This window comes from Rhinolophus sinicus, chromosome 9 (genome assembly GCF_057876585.1).
Source record: "Rhinolophus sinicus isolate RSI-liver-muscle chromosome 9, RSI-T2T, whole genome shotgun sequence".
Classification (NCBI taxonomy): domain Eukaryota; kingdom Metazoa; phylum Chordata; class Mammalia; order Chiroptera; family Rhinolophidae; genus Rhinolophus; species Rhinolophus sinicus.
The window spans coordinates 1,624,667-1,648,651 of NC_142509.1; the positions used below are offsets into that span (position 1 = coordinate 1,624,667).

The 23,985-nt window shown below is 44.1% G+C and overlaps 1 protein-coding gene across 22 annotated transcripts in view; it reads left to right on the forward strand.

Annotated features, from left to right (window-relative positions):
• Positions 1–23,985, forward strand: part of GRIK4 (glutamate ionotropic receptor kainate type subunit 4) — a 635,671-nt gene that overhangs the window by 441,004 nt on the left and 170,682 nt on the right. For all 22 annotated transcript variants that reach the window (XM_088800778.1, XM_088800776.1, XM_074321326.2 and 19 more), the window contains one exon: positions 1,932–1,985. In XM_088800778.1, the coding sequence (XP_088656904.1) occupies positions 1,932–1,985 (54 nt within the window). The remainder of the gene's footprint in view (positions 1–1,931; positions 1,986–23,985) is intronic.

Here is a 23,985-nt window from a genome sequence, read left to right on the forward strand (position 1 = left end):
CCTTTGTTCCCATTTGACTTCCTAGTGGCCCCAGACAGGCAGGCCCTGCAATAGGCCTGGACTCAGTCCTCATGCTTCCCTGGGGCTCCCTGCTCCTCTTTCCTGGGAACTACAACCCGGACTTGCGGGACCTCAGGAAAAATGGACTCACTGTGGGAAGCAGTGTGAGCAGAGAGCACACGGAACTTCTGGGATATTCTGTGTGCATGCATGAGCTTGGCCCTGGAGTTTGCAGCACTCTGCTATCTCTTGATTTCAGGAGGATTTGCAGAGTAACTTCCTACTTTATTGAGCAGCTATTCCAGCAATGACCTCCATATTTACCCAGAATTTAGGTCTTAAAAACCAAGGATCTCTTGTCTTTTATCTTTAGGACCGCAGATTTCACAAAATGGGTTTTACCATCTGGCGGTGCCCTCTCCCAGGCCCCTGCTCCCAGCCCACCTCTGTAACTAAGGGGTTCCCATCAGCCTAGGCAGTGGTGAGAGGAAATGGCACTTTATATGGACAATGTGAGTGTGGGGGATGGAATGGGGTGGGCATCATGCCACACCATCTTCTTGGAAGAGGAGGAGGAACTATAGCTTTGCTGGAGGAAGAAGAAACCTCACAGAGGAAGCCTCGAGCTCCACTGTGACCCCCACTTCAGTTTCCCATTGGAATGGCAGTGATATAATTACCCCAACCTGTTCTTCAAGGAGACTGGGAAGGTTCCTGTAGGAATGTTCACAAAGTTATTGGAATTCCTTGGGAGCTAAACACTATGTAAGAGGAAGATGTGATCATCCCTGGTGTTGGTTCTCCCCCACATACCTCACTAGTCATGACAAAAATGGTTTCACAGTGACCCAGGGCTGCAGGATACATTATGAAAATTTAATCAACTGCCAAGAGGGATGAGAGCCCTGGGGAGAGCTGGGCTCATTATTTACCTGATCTGCTTGTCAGTTTCTATATCACCTGTCACATTCGAAACCAGACACACTGATGGGGAATGTTGGTTGGGAGTATTTATGATGGCTACAGAGATCAGACTAAAGGAAGGCTTTTCTGAAGCAGCAGTTCTCAACTGTGGGATGACACACTGTGATCAAGGGTGAGGCATGTCACAAGCAACTTGTTCTTTACTACTAGTGAAGGACCAAAATTTGCAAATGATTCACTTGTTTCCTACATGACTGAAGATTCAAGAATACTCACGGGTCTCACTTATTTGCATTCTGACAGGGGTAGACTTAATTTGGGAATTGACTACAACCCACAGACTCATCTGTCTATGCCTTGGCCCCTAAAAGAGTTGTGTCAGTATTTCCAACAGTGTCACAGTCCTCCAGGGGAATATAGTTAAAAGCACTGAAATTAGGCTGCGTGGCTTTAATTTCATCTTTTCCATTTATGAGATGTGTAACCTTGGACAACTTATAGTCTTTCGGTGTTTCAGTTTCCTCAGCTGTCAAATGTGGGGTGGAGGAGGGATAATAATACCTACCTTGTCAAGTTAATCCAAGTAAAATACTTTCTAGGGCTCGGCACATAAACAGTAAGTGTTAGCCATTGTTATTGTTAGTAGTGGAGATAATTGTTACAGTCTAGTTTATTATTTGCTTCATTTTCTTAAAGTCATTTTGGTTTCCATGATATCTGGTTATTTCCTTGCCAATGTGTTGTGCATGAGAACAACAGCTACTGTGAGTGTCACTGCAGGAGTGAGGGGCAGGGTGGAGGGAGAGAGACCTTATTCTAGAGGCTGGTGTTTCTGTACTCCATCCTCCAAAGTCAAGGGCAAAGTAAGAACTAATCAAGATGTTCTACTCTGCCTGGAGCCAAAGGGTAGTGGGTTAGACAAATGGCAGACACCTGGAGCCCTCACTCCTCATCACTGCTAGTGGGTTTTTGTTTTCCTCTCTAATCTCTTTCTCTTCCCTTTGCAGGCAGCTGAACTAGGGATGGTGTCAGCCTATTACACATATATCTTCACTAATCTGGTAAGACATTTTCACAGCTCACCTCCTTGGCATAGAGAGTATCATTAATTAGGGTCAGTGGGGTGTGACAGAATGAAGCCCAGGAGATAGGGACAGGGAAAATAGAAGCAGAGGCCAGCCAGAGAGGCAGGGCATCTTAGAAAGACGAGAGTTCAGGAGCCAGTGGGATTCTCATCCCAACAACTCTTAGTCTTGGGAGAACGGGAATTCTAATCCTCCATTCAAATGCCACCAACCACGTAGCACTGCTTCTTCTGGTGGAGGAGTCTCCCCTGTAGGTCCAGTTACTGGCCTACAGTCTCTGCATTGCCAGACCCTACGCTAACTCAGAATCAGGACCGCTAGGGTGCAAAAGTTACATGTGTCTTATGGTGTTATAACGGGATGCACCTTCAGAGGTCATCTCTGCCAAATCCCCTTATTTTGCAGATGAGGAAAGAGGTCTCTAGAAATTTTATTGCATCAAGTTGGAGCACTATCTTTGCCACCTACAAACTGTGTGCCCTTCAACAAGTACTGAGCCTTGGTTTCCTTGTCTGCAAAACAAGGATAAAAACAGCTACATCGTGGAGTTGCTATAATTTTGAAATGATGTAATTTAATCTATGTGGAAGCATTTTGAAATTGTAAATCAATAAAAAAATGTGAAAGATTGTTATGAAGTATAGACACACTCAATTCGAAAGTAAAAAGAACCTCAGAGAATGGTTTTTTTAAATAATTCTATAACTTTTTTATTTTGAAATAAAATAGAAGATCCACAGGAAGTCACAAAGACAATACGGAGAGGTACCATGTTTCACCCGGTTTCCTCCAGGCGTTCCATCTTACCTAATTACAGTACAATATCAAAACCAGGATATCAAAATAGCAACTGTCTCACAATGTGTAGAATTGTGTAACTCCCTCTGCAATCAGGATACAAACCTATTTCATCAGCACAAAGATCTCCCTCATACTACTATTTTATAGTCTCACCTACCACCTCTTTCTCCACCACCCCTAACGTCTAGCAACTGCTAATCTGTCGCTGTTTCTATAATTTCATAATTTTGAGAATGTTATATAAATGGAATCGTACAGTATATAACCTTTGAGGTTAACTATTTTCAGTCTCAGCATAATGTCCTTGAGATTCATCCAAGTTGTTATATGAATCAATAGTTTCTTCCTTATTATTGCTGAGTCCTATTTCTTGGTGTGGATGTACCACAGTTTGCTTAGCCATCCACTTACTGAGAAACATTTTGGGTGTTTCCAATTTCTGGCTATTACAAGTGGAGTTATTATAAACATTCAGAAAAGAAGTTTATTTTATTTTATAAATACCGTGTTTCCCCAAAAATAAGACCTAACCAGAAAATAAGCCCTAGCATGATTTTTCAGGATGACATCCCCTGAACATAAGCCCTAATGTGTCTTTTGGACCAAAAATTAATATAAGACCCGGTCTTATTTTTGGGGAAACACAGTACACGAGACATCAAGATCACTTTCGTGGCCCCATCATCCAGACATGCTTTTGATTTAATAGGCACTGGGCCAAGTGTTAGGTAGGGATTGAAATGGGAATAAGAAACTAAGTTTGCCTTGGAAAAAGTCAAAATCCCTATTGTAATGCAAAGTGGTAATTCTGTTAGACATGTACACAAAATGCTCTGGAGCTTAAAGCAGGGGCCATTTGCTGAACCTGGGGCAGGCAGGAATTGCATCACTGAAGCAGGCCCCAAAGAAGGGGACTTTAAGATACACCCTGAAAGATGGGAAGGGGTATTTTACATAAATAAAGAAAGGGAAAACATTCTGGGCTAAAGAACAGCTTGTCCACATACTTGGAGATATGAAAGTATGTGGCATGTCCAGGAAACAGTGAGTCACTTCAAACATATGGACTGCTCCAGGAATGGAAATGTCAGTTAATTATTATTAAGTGGTCTAATTAAATCTGTCTGAAAGTAACCTATTTAGAAGATTTTTTTTTTAATTAAATTTATTGGGGTGACAATTGTTAGTAAAATTACATAGATTTCAGGTGTACATTTCATTTGTGACAACATGGATGGATCTTGAAAGAGTAATGCTGAGCGAAACAAGTCAGACAGAAAAAGCAGAGAACCATGTGATTTCACTGATATGTGCTATTTAGAAGATTTAAAGCAGATATATCGATATGTTACTGAGCAGAATCTAACCTCACAGATTTGACTCTTAAATTTTAAAATGAAAAAGGTTACCTAAAAGTTAAGACTTTCTTGTTCAACATATGTGATAAGACAACCTAGGAGATTGTTCAGTGTCCATCCTTGGATTCAGGGACCAGGTCTCCTGAAATGTCTTGCAAGGTTAAGGAGATGCCTGCTCAAAGAGACAGACTGGGACTCTGTGATTCTTGTTCTTTTCCAGCCGTAGGTTTCTATAAGCAGCCCTTTCTTGGGGCTGCTGTGGAATTGCTAACCCTGAGGCATCCTACAAGCCTTTGCTCTCAGAATTAAAAGCCCCCTTGAAAACCCAGGGTAGCCTCTTTTCTATTATAGTGTAGGGATTCCCTTCTCAACAGGCTTGTCAGAGACTCATTTAACCTTCTCTTAGTTCACCACCACTACAAAACTACCTCATTATTGGAATTCTTAAATTGAAGTCTAGCCACGTGTGGAAGACCACACCGACCGTGTGTGCGCAGCTTAATGAGCGCTGTGCGAGTGAGCACACCTGTGTGAGCCGTGCCCCTGAAGTACCATTGTGCGTCCTCCCTGTCACCACCCCTCATATTTATGTTATCCTATCTAACACTGCTGCTATAAATCAGAGCACTAACATGTGAAAGAGAGAAAGGATTAGGCTATTCCCAGAGCAATGCAAAAGCACTTCCTTAAAGTAAGGAGGCATCTGGAGCAGTAGAGGCAAGTTGGCAGAAGAGTAAAGAGCGATTAAAGTACGGCTGTGTTCCACTTGGGGAGCCCGGGAAGGAGAGGGACAAGGCAGCTCCAGGGGCTGCCTGCCTTGTGCCGCCTGCCAGGGGTGCTCCCCACATAATGCAGCCACCACAGCAGAGGAGAAAGGAGCTGGGCAGCAGGGGGTCACGGGAGTGATTTAGCAGATGGAAGGAGGCCAGTCATTTGGAATATGAATTTGCAGGACGGTAACGGAAATAAGGTGGAGTTGCTTGGCTTGAAGATTTTTAAGAAGACAGCATCACCCACCCTGTGCACTACCACTCCCTCCTCAGAAACCATGATGATGATTGTGATGATTTATCTAGTGGGAAAAGCACTGGCCTGTGAAGTCAGGAGGCCTGGGTCAAGTCCCCACTCTGCCTTATACTGGCTGTGTGACTCTGGGGGAGTCACATTAACTATCTGAGCACCAGTCTTCTCATTTGTAAAATGGGGACAATACAATCATATGAGGTTGTTGTGAGGATAAGACTGCATTATAAATTGCAAAGTACTATATGTTTGTAAGACACTTCTTTTTTATATATATAACACTACAATTCTTTGAGTGTTCCAAGAGCTCTTCTCCGTTTGGGTGGGCACAGACTACATTAACTCTGGGAGTCTCAGAGAGTCCTTTGAACCTGGAATTAACAAGATTCACAAAGCTCACAAAGGGAACTCAGAAAAGTAACTCCAGGAATAATGATGGTTGAATAATAGTCAAGATAATAGAAGCAGTGCTATTGCAAAATTTTGTCAGTGAGAGAATATCCTGGAAGCCTATCATTAGTGCCCTGGCTTTCTGGAAGGGATATACCTCTGTTAAGAGTAAAGAAACTATTTTGAAGTCCATTCTTCCTGTCCAATTGCAGTTGGAGTCTTGGGCCAGAGTGGGACAGGCGTGATATAGAGGTTAATGAGTTATCCCTGCACTTCTCCAGTCCTTTTCCCCCAAATACAAATGTCACTCAGACTTTAATTCTTATTCATTCCTCTCTGAATTCCTCAGGAGCCCTGTTGTATGCCATCTCCCTAAATTCTGCCACAGTGATGCAGCAGGTACTGAGATTAGCTTTTTGAAAGCCAGCAAGTGAGCCAGAAATGCACAGGCGCTAGCATTAGGTAGATAGGACTTAGAATTCTAGTTTGACTAGCTACCAGCTGTGTGACCCTGTGCAAGTTTCTTAACCTCTCTGAGCCTCAGCGACATCATCTGTAAATGGACACTAATAATACCCTCCTCAGGAGATAATATCCACACAGCAGCTGCCTCACAACATGAGTGAGATATTCTTAAATAATATAATACCTTAACAAGGTATTCTTAAAATAACACCTTCCCTTTACTAAACTTGTATTGTTCCCATGGGCCACAAGGGCTCTCCAATCTGATGGGTCATTCTTTCTTGGAATGTCAACCTGAGGGTGCTATGAATTGAAATGCCCTCAACAGCATGTAGGATGGAACAAGTCCAGGACTCAAAAGATCCTCCGAGATCATCTAATACAACCTCCTAAGTGTAAGATGAAGAAGCTGAAGCCCCATGAGGAACAGGCTGGATAAACGTGATGGAGTGAAGTGGTTGAGAGCTGACTGCCTAGATTTGTGATCTGGCTCCACTACCTTGAGCAAGATATCAACACTTTATGAGCTTAGCTTGCTCCTCTTTAAAATGGGCATAAAACAGTGCCTTCTGCTTGAGTTGTTGTGAGGTTTAAATAAGAAAATAACGAGAAACACTTATTAAAGAGCCTTGTATGTAGAAGGTATTCGATAACTATCACCAGTCATTATAATTACTACTACATCACCCAGCTAATTAGTGGCAGGGCTATAACCAGAAGCCAAAGCTACTTCACTCTGTATGATGAGGCCTCCTGCAGGTATAACCCTTTCCCATGCCTTGTAATACCAACTCTTGGCCCTTTCTCTCTAGATTCCCTAAGGGAAAAACTCTGAAATGCCTACTGCCTACATGGCACAAATGGCAGCCTGCCATCCAGCATGGTAGTGGTGCCAAGAGCACAGAGCTCTGACCCTGCCTGGCACATGGTAATAAAATGGTGGTCATGGTATCCAACTAGCCATGCCACCTGCAATGCTGGTAGAAGCCCAGGTGCCTCACAGACCATACAGCCTCCTGCTTCTGGAGCTCAGTTATTTCCTGCCTTCCATTGACATACCATGACTTTTGACCTTTATCCTTAAATCTCCACACTTCTCCTTGCCAAGGTGGCAATTCCCTCCTTTGACACAGGGCCCACAAGGCCCGTCTGTGCTCTCTGACATCGATTAGGGTAATTTTATCTTTTCTATTAGGCAGTTATTGTGAATCTCCCTGGGTTCAATAGTAGCTGGAAGCTCAAGTTACACTTCCTGCTGCACCTCTGATCTTCAGATGGTGTCTCTGCTGTCTCAGCAGCTGACTGGGCTTTGCCCAAAGGCCCCTAATTCTTCCTGTCCTTTATCCAGACTTCCATCAGTCTTACAGAACAACAGTTTCCCTGGCCAAACCAAGGAGGCTGACTGTTGGACAGAAAGCCTTTCCAGACTAAAGAGCAGGACAAGTGCAGCAAATCGATAGCTGCCCCGTGCACGCCTTACCTGGAAACACCAGACAGGACTGCCAGGGCAGCAGCCCACCTGGACTAGAACACTCCAGGAGCAGACCCTTTTACTTGCAAGGGAGTGGTCATCTTTACAACAAACTGCTAATCTCCACATATAGGATCAGTTACCCTCTAAACAGACATGCCAGAGCTTAGGGTGCTAGTTGCTTTTCCAGCATACGCGAAAGAGATATGTGATGATGATTAGTAATTTAATAATGTGGCAGATAGTGCCAGCTGATTTCCTCTTCTCCCTGGGCAGACTGTAGATGACATTTCCCAATTTCCGTTATAGGTAGGTACAGGCATGTGACTGAGTTCTAGCCAATGGAATTGTGAGGAGAAATATTACGTGCCACTTCCAGACCTGGCCCATAAAACCCTCCTGTATCTGATTCTCTATGTTTTTTTCCCATTCCTGGCTTCTCAGAGGACACATTTATAAACTAGAAGAAACCTGGGCCACCCAAATGACTTTCTAGAAGGATGCCCACTGGCTGCTTTCTCTCTTTTGGGACTTCAGTTGAGTCAGAAATATACTTTTATTGTGTAAAGCCATGAAATTTGGGGTTTATCTGTTCCAGTAGTTGGCATAACCTAACAGTGTTATTACAGTGTTATTAATAGCTAATTTTTAATTTTACCAAGACTTTAGAGATGGATATTATTATTCACATTTTACATACGAGGCAACTGATACTCCCAAGAGCATCAGGGGTAACAACTAGTAAGCACCTGAACTGGGGATTTTCACCAGGTCTGACTGATGAAAAGACTGGATTTTTACATACTGGCTGCTTTCTCTCATTTTAAAGCTTCTAATCAGGACTATCAAATTTAGCCATGTGGTCTTGCTTCTTTCAATTTGCAAATTCCAAATAGAAATAAGAAACATATCTGAACACTTCATACCTATTAAGATGGCTATTATCATAAAAACAAAAAATAAGAAGTATTGGTAAGGAAGTGGAGGAACTCAAACACTAATACCTCATTGGTAGGAATGAAAAATGGTATAGCTAGAAAACAGTTTGGCCGCTCCTTAAAAATTAAGCATAAAATTACCAAATGATCCAGCAAGTCCACTTCCAGGTATATATCCATAAGGACTGAAAGCAGGGACTCGAACAGATATTTGTACACCTATGTTCACTGCAGCATTATTCACAGTAGCCAAAAGCTGGAAGCAACGTAAATTGCTGAGTAACAGTAATAATGATAATTGATATCTATAGAATACCTCCTACATGCAAGGCTCTGTAATAAGTGTTTCCCAGTTATTTTCTCATTTAAACCTCACAACAACGTTAGCACTCTAGCAGAAGGCATTGTTTTATTCCCATTTAGTTTCTGTTTAGCTAATAGATGCTTGGATTCCCAAACTAGCCAGGTCCCAGTGCATCCTGCAGACTCAACCGTTCCCCAGTCTCTGTCTTGTTTGGGCAGAATGGGTATCAGCAGCCAATTTTTCTCTTCTGGGTTCGTGTTATTGTCAAGCAGACAGAGCCTATATATATTTTCCCAAATATTTACCAGAGAGATTAGCGAAGAGTAATTGAAATTGCTAAAATTATTACAGACAAGAGAGTGGGGGCAGACAGGGACAGAAGGAACTGACTCCAGCAGCACTGAGCAGGCTTCCCGTCCTGCACTCCGGGTCCTCCTGAAGCAAACAGAACCTACTCATCTTCCAGGTCTTACTTAAACGTCACTTTTTCAAGGAAGTCTCCCCTGACACCTCACGAAGTTGAGTCTGATGTTACTCTCTCTCTTAGAGCCCTGTGTTCTGTATTTTGTAGCATTCATCTCAAGTGGGAATTCCTTCCGTATCTGACCCCTCCGCCAGACTATGAGCTTCATAAAGGCAAGTCTGTCTTGTTTGTCCCTGTAACCCAGAGGCCTACTGGCACATAGTAGGTGCTCAGGAAATGTATGTTGAGTGAATGAATGGAGCAGTTCATAACGTTACAGAGTTCTTGGACTAGGAGGGCTAGCCAGGTGAGATAGTAGCTCCCCTCCTTGCATCCAGCAAGAATTCAGGTCAGCCCCACTAAGCCCATAAGGACAGAGTTCTGTAGCTCAGACAGGAGGACCACACAGTAACTACTAAGTCTGGAATACCCTTCCTCCACTCTGAGTTGCACGGATTTAGAACTAAAGGTGTGCAGGACCGTGAAGAGTGGTTTAGTTTAGGATCCAGAGTGGTTCAGTCCAGGGTTTTGGGGGGTTCTGATGATAGAGGGCGGTGTCAAAACTGGAAGCCCAGAGCTGGCACTGAGAATGACCATTGAGGTGGGAAGAGGCAGAAGACTGCAGAGACTGAACGACCGCACTGAGTGGCACAGTGTGCAGTGTGCCATCTGGGGCCACACTGTGCTCAGGTTGGTCTTGGTCATGTGGCCTCTTCAGACTAGTAACTGACACTGGACTCATGGACCCAGAACACAAAGGTCTTTGAAACAAAACCTGTCCTTCAGGTTTTTATGGTCATTATGAAATTATCTCGTCCTGTTCGCTGTCCCCATGGTTTGGCACATGAGGTTGGGTGAACCTCGTGACTTAGTTGACACAGAGGTTAGAAACATGGTTTAATGGAAGCAGCCAGGGCCTCAGATCAAAGAATACTTGAGTTTGAATCTGAGCCCAGCCATGTGTTAGATGTAAATGTGGCACATTATTTAATCTATTGGAGTCTCCCTTCTGTAAAATGGGAATAATGATTTTTACAACACAACATTTGTGAAGAACAATGAAAGTTTCTAAGTTTCAATGGGCTGCTAGTAAACATTCTTTCTCTTCCCTCCCATCTTTCCCGTTTCCATGTGGAGTATTTCTATCCTTTGACATCAGTTTTCTGATTTACTGCCTCTAGCATTCTAAAATTCTAAAGCTGTTATCAGGAACATTTCAAAATTAGCCTCTCACCTAGTTGGAACTGCAGTTCCCAGGGTGCTTGAACCTCTTCCATGTCTTGCACTCATTTACTGAAAGCACCCCCACCCATCCCCCCGCACACACCCCTATATACATCGCTACACACACACACACACACACACACACACACACACACACTCATTGTAACCAACAGCTACAATCCATCAGTTGGACAACTTTCTAGTGCTAGAGCAGTTGATTCTAAAGTGTAGCTTATAGTAAAATTATTAAGACTATCCACATATTTCACTTTTATTGAGCCTTTTAGGAGAACCACTCTGCATAATACAGTATACTTTGGTAAATAAATATGTTTTTATTGCAACTAGGAAAGAGTAATGGAATGAAAGCTCCCCATGTGTCTGTCTGAGCTTCCAAGGTGCTATCCCCACCAAATGCAGACCTGAGAGGTGGCAGAGCTGGCAGTGACAGATGTCTCCTGGGCAAATGTGGGTACAACTCCATCTTAAGGAAAAGCTATTACTCTAAAATTGTGCTCTCTGGCTGCTAAGCCTCCTGTACCTGTTCTCTGAACTTGGCCATTGGTAGAAAGGGTATATTCAGAGGTAGAAATCACAGGGAAAATTGGAAGGAGATTCAGGAGGCCTTAACCAAAGCATTCGTCTTTGCATTTGTATTTGGGGAAACTGGCTGACAGCTGGAAGCCCCTTGGTCCAAGTATCAGGACTATAAAATGATTAGTGAGACATGAGTAAGCGACTTGACTCTGGAAAATATTAAAATCAACTACTTATTTAGCAAACACTTATGAAGTGCCTACTGTGTGCTGGGGAATACCAGCAGTGGTACAATATGGCTTGAAGAGCTCTCAGGTGGTAATTGGAGGTGCAGAAGCCCAGAAGCAGAAGCATTTAGTGCGTCTTTGGGAGCTTGGAGAAAGGTTTGCAGATATGGCTTCCTTTGAGTGGTTTGTTGAAGGATGGTTAAAAATGAGAATGAGAGAGTGACATGTGGGCAGATGTATGTCCTGGGCCTGAGAAAGAGCATGGTGCCTGCTGTGGGTGGAGCAAGGGGGTGCATTGGAGAGAGGGGAAGCCAGAGCCAGTGAAGGAAGGTTCTGATCAGATGATACACCATCTGCCCTACAAAGTTGTCAGATATTTTTAACATTGGAGTTGGCATTGGCAGGCCCAATGTCTAGTCTTGACTGTCCCACTAACTGACCATGTGTGACCTTGGGCAAGTCCTTCCTCCTCTGGAGATAAACTAGAGCTCTCCATGCACCTTTGAGCTCATAAATTCCATTGATGCTGTGGATTGAATGAATATATAATAAATAACTTGATGAATTCTCCTGGCCAGCCTGTTTTCCACGTGATTTTTCTCTTCATTGTTTTTCAGTGTCCTTGTGTGGGTTGCTTAACCCTCTAGTGCCCTCCATTCTCCAGGTCTCCTGGGTAGGGCAGCACTCCTGTCTTGTGAGCTCTGGGTCTCTCACTCCCCTATGCTTAAAAGTACTGTTCTGTGACTCATGTCCAGCCCACCTCCTCAGAGCCCAATCTCAAAATCCAAATTGTGGCCATATGTTAATGGCTGATGGCAGCAGTGAATTTTGAGGGCTCTTTGAGAGCATCTATCTAAATCTTGTCATTTTACAATTGAGGAAAAGTAACTGAAGAAAGAAAGTAACTTATCTAAGCTCACACAGTGAGTCAGGAATGGAGGGAGTCATGGTCGACTCAGTCACTGGATAAACATTAATTGAGCACTAACTATGTCAGGGATGTAGCAATGAATCAAATCTGATCTTTGAGGAGGTCAGGCTAGCGAGAAAGACAAACACAAGCAGATTATTGTAAATTGGTGGGTTAAAGTGATGTAACTAGCCACAGGGTATTATGGGACCATCTAAGAAGTTGCCTCCATCCTAGCCTGGCAGGCTCCTAGAAAGCTTCCTGGAGGAGGCCACACCCAGTGGACCTTGAAGAATCAGTAGGAGTTAGCCAAGTGGAGAAGGGAGTAGGTAGGACATTCTAAGTGAAGGATACATATAGTTTGATGCCTTAGACAACATTTACTTTTTAACTAAAGCCAAAACCAAGGAAGTGGGTAGTATGGGAAATTGTGGAGTTAGTAAAGAAGGTATTTTGGAGTAGAGAGAAACTTTCAGTGCCTTCACATTACTCCAGGCAGCCAACAGCCCACTTCCCTGTCCTGTGTAAAGCAGGTGAAGAGGGCAGGTGTGAGTCCCAAGTGGACCTGAGTTAACACCTTGAGTGTGGTGGTAGCTTGTCACAAATGCCTGAGACCGTCCAGACTCACTTGGATAGCTGTCAACAATTGTCCCCCTTCAAGGTGATGGGCACCACTGTCCTAAAGAGAGAACGTGAGCTGGGACTTCCATAGGGAAGAGCAGGGAGATTTGGCTAGTTCTATATATGGGGTGGCTGTGATATATTCATGATGCCAGCTACTAATCAGTATCTGATAGGCAAACTCTGTTCTGCCAACCCAGGACTCTGCCTCACCTCTTATTATGAAGCCAGTTCAGCCTAAACTGGTGGACTGGCCCCTTCTCTGCTATACCTCTGTTGGTAGGGCCTTCCAACCCTAAGACCTTGTGGGGACAGAGCCCCAGAAAGTAGTTTACAGGCTCTCGGCCTCACGTGGAAAGGTGCTGGCTTGGGTGGTGGATGACCGTTGACTGTGGCTGATTGGCCGTCGGCTGTGGCCAGTTAGCCGATTGGCCGCTGGTATAACTGCTGTGGCTATGGAGGAGAGCCGGAGGATTGCCGAGGATTGCCGAGGAGAGCGGAAGAGAGTAGAGGAACAGAGTCGAGGGGAGTGGAGGAGAGTCGTCTGTCAGTTGGCAGAAAGGCGGACGGCAGGTCACGTGTCCGGTGGGCCCAGCCTCCAGTGAGACCATAGTGGTATGACTCCCCTACCTATGGCTCCGTGGGTGTTCCTTTTTGGCCTCACCATATCCTGCGTTCTTGTGTGGGGAGCGGGAGCAGAGACCCCGCAGGCCGCCCCGCCTGAAAAATGGTGCAGCGAGCAGGGTCTCCCGCACGACAGACCTGAGGAAGGAGCAACTCTTTCCTGGAGAAGGAATGCTACAGGGAGCTGTGGGCTGTTGTGGGGGGCAGAAGACATGGTAGGCACAAGTATAAATCCAACTCTTAGAATGCCAGGTGGTGTAGATTAACTTCAGCTGGAACTCCAGGCAACCCTGGGCTGGCAAGTCTCATTTCTAATACTCTGTCCACTTATTTTATTGTCAGGTTCTAAAGATGGCCACTCCTTTCACAGAGTTTCTGAAATTCCCCTCTCTTTACTCTGATAGTGCCTGGTACAGGGCTCTGGACCAGGGGGCATTTGAATCAAGCCATAGCCTATCTTGGCTGGCAGATGTGTGCCTATTTATTTGCTAAGTTGTGCTGGGCAAGGAAAGAGGAAAAGGCCTCAGAGATGGAACATGCCCCTTGGCAAGCCAGGTGGCCGAAAAAGTCATCCCAGGCTACATAGGCAGCTTCTCAAGAACTACCATGTTTGAGATCTTCCATTTGGGTCTCTTCATCTGTTTTCTGTCCATAGCAACAGTTAGTCTCATCTGGGAGTGATTAATCAGTATATCTGACCGGGAAAGTAAAGGAGGCATTGTTGTCCATTACCCTAGAAAAAGAACCAAGCCCTAGTTCCAGGGATGCTGGATCATTGAAAACTGAACTGACCCAATTAGGCCTTTATCCCTCCCAGAGCTTGGGCTGAGAAGGAGGAGCCCAGCACTGGGGCTCCACTGTGAAGTGAGATCTGGTTATTAAAGGTGAGGCAGGAGTTTCCAATTACTATACTTGATTCCTAACCGCATGGGGCAAGGGGTATGAGAGCAGAATAAGTATTGCCAGGGAAATCAATAAAAACTGAAGAAACATTCGATTGGAGGTGTTGAAATCCTGGGGGAGGTGAACAAACTCTGCATCACGTCATAGGAACCAGTTATCAGACAACCCCATGTCTGATATTTGATAAACAGCATGACAGTGAACATAGGTCTCATGGACTCCCAGAACCAAGTTTAAGATATTTGTGTATCACACATTTAATAGTAATGAAACTCATTTCTTGTATCTGCCCCGACACACACACACACACACACACACACACACACACACACACACACCCTATGCCTGTGTGTGTTGCTGACTGAGTGCATCTGTCAGGTGGGGTCTCTGCTCCTGCTTCCCACATAAGAACACAGGACATGGTGAGGCCAAAAAAGAACACCCGGAGTTCCGGAAAAATGGTGGAGTGAGGTGAGCCTCTGTAAAGCTCCCCTGGAATTTACAAAGAATCGAACAACAAAAACTCCACAAAGAACTCCCTGCACAGCAGACAGGCAAGACGAAGAGGCCCACTACCGACTGAAATCACCTACAGGTGGGAGATTCGCGCGAGTGGGGGGAGGAGGAAACGGAGAAGTGCGCGGAGATGGAGCCGTGCGGGCGCAGGACGCAGACCTAGCTCAGTGCTCCGAGCTCGCTGCTTCCCGGAACTACCGCAGCTGCGGGAGATAGGACTGCTAGGGCTCCGCCAGGGCTCCACAGGGCTGAGGGGACAGCATATAACACGGCTGAACCCAACGCTCACGGCAGAGACCTCGGAGAAAAGACTGAGGGAAAAAGGCTGAAAACGGTGGTTTAAGCCCGCACTGCCGAGCAGAGAATGGAGCCTTAGGCACTGAGACTAGCCGACCCCTCCCTCCCCTCCCAGAGCTCGCCCCGCCCCCACCTCATGGTGCTAAAAACGAAACAGTAGCAGTGTCAGATCAAAACAACAGAAAATTTGCTGTTTTGAGAACTGTGGACCGCAAACACAAATTCACAGCCCAACTAGTTCCGGCAAAGGGGAGGGAGCTGTGGAAGCAGGACCGGCTGTGGTGGTGGTCGCCGCCATTGCTCTGGGCCACCTCTCACAACTCACCCTGCCCCTGACCCCACCTATCTGGGCGGATCCCTGCAGGAGTAAACAGAACTGCTGAAACATACGGGCTCTGAATCGGGAGCTGGAAGAGCTTTGGAACATCAAAAGCTCTCCGCATACCCACCGGGACACTGTGCCCTGTGACCTAGACGAACTATTAACAGAGAAGCCCGTCTCCCAGGGAATCCCCCCAGTGTGTGAGAAGCTGGAATAGTGCAGAGAAAACATAGCACTACCTTGTGAGAGAGGGGGGAAAAAAAGCCTGAAGTCAGAGAAAAAGTAAAACATTCTACCAACAAGTACTGGAAAACAAAAGAAAGACCTCTTCCTATCAACTTGTTGCATAAGTCACTCCTGTAGATGTCTAGGAAGAGAAATAGTAAACCAGTAATCGCCATGAATAACCAAGGGGACAAAACAGCTCAGAAAGAAAGTGAAAAATCTCCAGAAAAGGCACTTGAAGATACAGAAATACGTGACTTAAATGACAGAGAATTCAAGACTGCAGTTGTGAAAAAAACTCAACGAGATACAAGAAAACACAGATAGGCAGTTAAAGGAACTCAGAAACTCAATTAAAGAACAGCATGAGCATTTTACGAAAGAGATTGAAATTTCAAAAAAGAACCAAATAGAATTTCTGGAGATTAAGAACTCAATAGAAGAAATGAAGAATGAAATAACCAGCTTAGGTAGTAGAGTTGACCAAATGGAGGAAAGAATCAGTGACATCGAAGATAGAAACCTGGAAATGACACAGATAGAAGAAGAAAGAGACTTGAGACTTAAAAGAAATGAAAGAACTCTACAAGAACGTTCAGACTCCATCAGAAAGAGCAATATAAGAATAATGGGCATACCAGAAGGAGAAGAAAGAGAGAAGGGAACAGAGAATATATTCAAACAAATTGTCGATGAGAACTTCCCAAATTTGTGGACAGAACTGGACCCTCGAATCCAAGAAGCAAATAGAACACCTAGTTACCTCAATCCCAACTGGCCTTCTCCAAGACACATTGTATTGAAGCTGTCTAAAATCAACGACAAAGAAAGAATCCTCAAGGCAGCCAGGGAAAAGAAGACGGTAACTTACAAAGGAAAGCCCATTAGATTATCATCAGATTTTTCAGCAGAAACTCTACAAGCCAGGAGGGAGTGGAACCAAATATTCAAACTATTGAAAGAGAGAAATCATGAGCCAAGAATAATATATCCAGCAAAGATATCCTTTAGATATGAAGGAGGAATAAAGACCTTTCCAGACATACAGAAGCTGAGGGAATTTTCTAATACACGACCTGCACTACAAGAAATACTAAAGGAGGCTATTCGACCACCATCAACAGGGACAATTTGTGGCAACCAAAACACAAAAAGGGGGAGAGTAAAGGCCTGAACCGGAAGACGGGAATGGAGAAAGTAAGCGTGCTGAAGATAATGGAATACTCTAAATATCAAACTTACTTTTACATAAATTTAAGGGTAACCACTCAAAAAAAATCCAGAACTGAAATATATACTGAAACAAAAGAAGAAACAGAGGGAAACATCATAGAATACCACCACACAGAAATAATAGACAACAACAAAAAGGCAAAGAAACAATGGAGACACAGCATTAGCAGAAAACTAAAGATAGAATGACAGGAAATCCTCACATATCAATAATCACCCTAAATGTAAATGGTCTGAACTCACGAATAAAAAGGCACAGAGTAGCAGATTGGATCAAAAAACTAAACCCAACCATATGCTGCCTCCAAGAGACACATCTCAGCTACAAGGACAAGCATAGACTCAAAGTGAAAGGGTGGAAATTGACACTCCAAGCAAATGGTGCCCAGAGAAAATCAGGTGTAGCCATAATGATATCAGATGAAACAGACTTCAAGGTGAAAAAGATAACAAGAGACAAAGATGGACATTTCATAATGGTGAAGAGGACTGTACAACAAGAAGACATAACAGTCATCAATATTTATGCCCCCAATCAGGGAGCACCGAAATACACCAAGGAACTACTAACAGAACTAAAGGGAGAAATTGACCAAAATACAATTATACTAGGGGACTTAAATACATCATTGACAGCTATGGATAGATCATCCAAACAGAAAATAAATAACGAAATAGTAGCCCTAAATGACACATTAGATGAAATGAACATAATTGACATTTATAGAACACTTCATCATAAAACATCAGACTAAACATTCTTTTCTAGTGTACATGGAACATTCTCAAGGATAGACCATATATTGGGACATAAAATCAGTCTCAACAAATTTAAAAAGATTGAAAGCATACCATGCATATTCTCTGATCACAAGGCTTTGGAATTGGATATCAACTGTAAAAAGAAAGAGGGAAAAAACACAAATACATGGAGACTAAACAACATACTTTTAAAGAAGGACTGGGTCAAAGAAGAAATTAGAGGAGAGATCAAAAGATACATAGAAACAAATGACAATGAAAACACATCCTACCAAAATTTTTGGGATGCAGCGAAAGCAGTTTTAAGAGGGAAATTTATCTCATTACAGGCCTATCTCAAGAAACAAGAAAACTCCCAAATAAATAACCTCATGTTACACCTTAAAGAACTAGAAAAAGAAGAACAAGTAAAACCCAAGGTCAGCAGAAGAAAGGAAATAACAAAAATCAGAGCAGAACTAAATGAAATAGAGAAAAAAAAGACAATAGAAAAAATTAATGTGACAAAGAGCTGGTTCTTTGAGAAGATTAACAAAATTGACAAACCCTTGGCTAGACTTACTAAGATAAAAAGAGAGAAGACACTGATTAACAAAATCAGAAACGTAAAAGGGGAAGTTATCACGGACACCACAGAAATACAAAGGATCATCGAAGAATACTATGAAGGACTATATGCCACCAAATTCAACATCCTAGAGGAAATGGATAAGTTCTTAGAAACATATAGCCTTCCAAGGCTGAACCATGAAGAACTGGAAAATCTAAACAGACCGATCACCAGTAACGAAATTGAATCAGTCATCCAAAACCTTCCCAAAAGCAAAAGTCCGGGACCAGATGGCTTCACTAGTGAATTCTACCAAACCTTCAAAGAGGATCTAATACCAATCCTGCACAAACTCTTCCAAAAAATTGAAGAAGAAACAGTACTCCCCAACTCATTTTATGAGGCCAACATTACCCTGATACCAAAACCTGGTAAGGACAGCACAAAAAAAGAAAACTACAGACCAATATCTCTGATGAATACCGATGCAAAAATCCTAAATAAAATTCTAGCAAATCGAATACAACAATGCATTAAAAAGATTATTCATCACGACCAAGTGGGGTTCATCCCCGGGGCACAAGGATGGTTCAACATACGCAAATCCATCAATGTGATACATCATATAAACAAAATAAAGGGCAAAAATCATATGATTATATCAATTGATGCAGAAAAAGCATTTGACAAGATACAACATCCATTTATGATTAAAATACTTAATAAATGTTGGAGAGGCTGTGGAGAAAAAGGAACCCTCATACACTGTTGGTGGGAATGCAGACTGGTGCAGCCGTTATGGAAGGCGGTGTGGAGGTTCCTCAAACAATTACGAATAGAATTGCCATATGACCCAGCAATCCCTCTCCTGTGTGTCTACCCAAAAAATCTGAAAACATTTAGAGATAAAGACACGTGTGCTCCAATGTTCATTGCAGCTTTGTTTATGGTGGCCAAGACATGGAAACAACCAAAATGTCCTTCGATAGATGAATGGATGAAGAAGTTGTGGTATATATACACAATGGAATACTATTCGGCGGTAAGAAAAGATGATATAGGAACATTTGTGACAACATGGATGGATCTTGAGAGTGTAATGCTGAGCAAAATAAGTCAGACAGAAAAAGCAGAGAACCATGTGATTTCACTGATATGTGGTATATAAACCAAAAGCAACAAAAGAACAGACAAACAAATGAGAAACAGAAACTCATAGACACAGACAATGGTTTGGTGGTTGCCAGAGGGTACGGGGGGTGGGGGGTGGGGGGTGGGAGATGAGGGTAAAGGGGATCGAATATATGGTGATGGAAGGAGAACTGACTCTGGGTGATGAACACACAATGTGATTTATAGATGATGTAATACAGAATTGTACACCTGAAATCTATGTAATTTTACTAACAATTGTCACCTCAATAAATTTAAAAAAAAAAGAACACCACGGAGCCATAGGTAGGGGAGTCATACTACTTGTTTCTTGCTGGTCCAGACACAAAGGCAAACATCCGCCAATACCCCAACAGGGGGTCTTCCTGCTCCCCAGTCTCTCTGGCAGCCGGGGGAGACACAGGAAGCAGGATTCACACGATCTGCAATCCACCATCCACGCTTACTAACCGCACTTGCTGGCCGCAATCCACCACCCGCTACTCTGGTGACCAACAACCCCCTAGCTTAGCCACGGCAGTTATATTAGTGGCTAATGGCTAACCGGTAACAGCTGATGGCCACCCAACCACAGCGGATGACCATCTAATAACTGAGCCAGCACTTTTCCATGTGAGGCCGAGAGCCTGGAAACTGCTCTCTGGGACTCTGTACTCACAGCATCTGGCTCTGCATATGAAATAAATCAAACTGAAATAAGAACTAGACTCTGGGGGACTACTCTGGTTCATTATTTCTGGAAACCTAATGGAAACACCCCCCTTTGATTGTCCAGGCCTTCTGTCTAGTAGAGCTTTGGGAGAAGGGGAGACCAGTTTTGACCTCTGTTGAAAATTTGTTAAAGATTCACAAATCCCATTAATTCAATGAGCGATGACTCAATCTCCCCTTATGCCTAGTGACCCGGCAATTCCCAATAATCCACAATCAAGAGAGTCTAATAATAAAAATTCCCCGCAAGCTGGTTATGTAATTGTTGCTCCCTGGTTCTGAGTGCCAATGATGTCCCAGACACCATACTGAGTCTTTATGTTCAAGATCTTTAGTCCTCAAAATGTCACCACAAGGTAGGTGCTCCAGTTCCACAAAGCAGGAAAGTGAGGCCCAGAGAAGTTTGAGAGCCTTGTTTAAGAATATTCATTCAACAAGTGGTAGAGCTGAGAATGCCTTTGACCTCCCAGCATACATCTTACCCTTATCAAATCGATCTTTATTGCTTTTCTGTGCTGTTTTAGTTTCCTATTGCTGTGTAGCAAATTACCACCAAAGTGAGTAGCTTATATTATAGTTCTTTTGGTCAGAAGTCCCGCACAGCATGGCTGGGCATTCTGCTCCTGTTGAAATCGAGGGGTCAGTGTCCTGCAGTTTCATCCAGAGTTCAGGGGCCTCTTCTGGGCTCATTCCTCTTGTTGGCAGAATTCACACCCTTGCAATTGTGGAACTGAAATCTCTGTCATCTGCTTAGTGCTTGGGTAGGGACTGTCAGCATCTAGAGAACACTCTCGAGTCCTTGCCCATGACCCCTCCTTCACCTCTCTCTGACTTTGTCCCTGCCCATGACATCTCCATCTCATCAACAGAGACCCTCCCTCTAGTTGAACCTTTTTCACACTTTGAATCTCTTTGACTTCCTTTTCTGGCACCAGCCAGAGAAAACTATTTTTAAAGGGCTCAGGTGTGTAGGTTTGGCTCACCTGGATCATCTCCCTCTTTTAAAGTCAACTGTGCCATATAACATGACTTGATCACAGAAATAAAATTCATCATAGTCACAGTCCTAGGGATTATGTTAGGGGGAGAGAAAGGGTCTTGGGGTACATCTTAGAATCCTGACTACCGCATGTGCCAACCATGTAAATTAGGTATTTTTTACTCCCCACACCCGCCCCCAATGAAAGAATAGATAATGAGAGACCTAGCCAGAGAACCAGGAAGACAGCACTGGAGACTCTTGGGGCAAGCAACTGTACATGCCCTAATAATGTAGGTAATAGCCCCAGCTTCTCTTTGCTGGCCCCCTGCGAGGCTCTGGTCAGGACACACCCCTGGGCTCCAATGGTGGTCTGTAAACAAGTCCCTGAGAGAAGACTGAGAGCCAGAGCAAAGGGGGAAACTGAGGCCACTTGGGACTGTCTCTACCACAGAGACTCCTGTCCTGAAGAATTTGGGCCCTGCTGAGAAGAGTGTTTGTTATTTAATGAACGTTTGCAAAGCATAAAGAAAATAAAAGACAGTATAGCAAATTCTATTATTACACTGTAAGTGCTATTATATTACAAGCACCATTAGAAGTAGCAAATTCTGTTGTTATTATTAAGCAATCAGCATTTCTATCCCCAGCATCAGGCTCCACTCAGTGTCAAAGGCATCAACAGCTCAATTCATCAGTGTCTGTGGCTTCCCCTCGCCCTGTCTTTGTGGTGCTGACAGCTCACATTCACAGCCCAGTGGCAAGCATGACACCTTCCCGTCCTGCTGAAGCCTCTAGCCATCTCACATGGTGGATGCCTCTCCTGTGTTTCAAAGCTGGATTTTTTTCTTGGCTGAGGGTTAAGAACTTCCTAAAACTATTCCTGGTCATATCTCTCCTTTACTTAAAACACTGCAATAGCTCCCTGCTACACTCAGGAGAAAGACCAAAGCAGCCTCTTAGGAACTTACTTACCTCTGGTCTTTAGCCTGCGACTTTCCCTCCACCCCAGCCAGACTGAGTCATTTGGCAGTTCCCTGAATTTGTCACTTGCCCTCGCTCATCCAGACCTCTGCACATTTCTTCATTTCCTGTCTGAGAGGCTTCTCCTCCCACCTTTCATCTGGCTGACTCCTGCTCCTCTTTCAGAACTCAGATTGCAGTCAGCACTCAGCTTAGGAAAATCAACAGAAATTCTGATAGAAAGGACCACCTCTGCCTGCCTTCCTAGAACTTGCATTTACCACTGTTTGGGGCTTGTCTCCCGTTTGCCTGTGAGGATAAGCACCTTGAGGACAGAAACAGAGCTTTGTTCATCATTATGTTTCCAGGGCCTAGCAGGAGGTGTGTCCTGCAGGGGATGTTCGTGGTTTTTGTGAGATGAATGAGGCAAAAATGGTCACGATATGAAAAATCTCATGTTCTGTACATTCTCTCCTGCTGTGGGAAGCCATCTAAGAGCCCGGTGGCCTGGGTCCTGGTCCTGTCTTACTCACATAACTCCTGAGCTATCTTGAGCATGTCTGAGACAGACTGTAGCTCCTATGGATTTGGTTCCGCTGCAGAGCTGGGGGCAGGCTGAGGCTGCTGATGGCCAGCACTGCTCACCTTCCTCAGCAACTCCTTACACCACTGGGGAGATGGAGTAGGGCCTTGGGTCTCTACGTGCCTGAGACTGATGAATTGGGACCTGGAAAGAGAAATTTAGCACCTGATGGGTAGACAGGAGGCCTGATCAGTGGATTCTGAGTGCAGGGGACCTCAGAGACGAGGCATTAATGCCCGAAAGGAAGCTGGCCTACAGAAAAGCATGAGGGCTCCCCAGCCTCCTGCTGGGGAGGAGAGAGAACACAAAGTATCACCATGTTTCATATCAGCTTGACCCCACTGAAGTTCCAGCTTTACAGTTAATGACTACTTCTTTAGTCCTGGAGGCACAGAATGGTCTTCTAAGTACAAAGTAAAGATCGTCACAACTGCTGGGGTAGAGGCAGTAGGGTTCTCCCACCTTGTCTCTGCTTTCCTCTTCCTGGGAGCAAATGACTGAAGTCACTGTAAATGTGGGCCCACCTTGATGGGTGTTTGCAAGTGAATATTAGTTCATTTAATAAATGTACATAGAACACTTGCTGAGCACAGGTTCAGGGTAAGGTACAAGGAACGGTGCAGGTTATGGTCTGCTTTTGAAGTGCTCTGTGTGGACTCACATTGGGAAAGAACAACACAGAAGGGACAGTTCCTGGGAGGAATGGATATGTGTGTTCACATCATGGTTATCCCCCACGAATAGGAAACACATAGGAAGAAGAATCCAGGGGAGTTCGGAGCTGGGAGATTTAGGACAAAGTCTCTCTTGAAACAGAATTCCCTGACAGGTATGAATTAGCCTCCCAATTGCTACTTTATTCAAAGACCTATTACACAAGAAGCACTCACCCAGCCTACAGAAAGCACAGTTTTGATGCTGAACAGACAGACAGGTACCTGAAGGGAGGGAGAGGATGTGAAGGTATCCAGGAGATGCTGGGCTTCTGGTGTCTCCAGCACTTTCATGAGAAAGGCTAAGAGGACACTTGTGAGGCAAGGATCTGGGTACTGGCCTCTGCCATACCTTGGGTCCCAAGGCAAAATAAATGGGTATAGCCGTAAAGAAAGTCTTGGAAAGTTAAGGGGACCAGCCTGCTCTTTCAGTAAGATGAGGGACAGCCTGACAGGTGCTTCCTTCCTAAATTGATTCAGTCAACAGTGTTGACTTCTTCCTATTTGTTGTGTACCCAGGTAGATGCTGGTAATGTAAGTGCATTGGCCTTCAGTGCACCCATCTTCGGGAGATAGCTTTGAACACACTCATGTGATGAACAGTTCTAAGTAATGATAAGTATACCTGTGAGGTACAGTGGTGGCCCAGTTGATACAGTAGCCAGTTCTGCCTGGCTTGGATGATGGAGG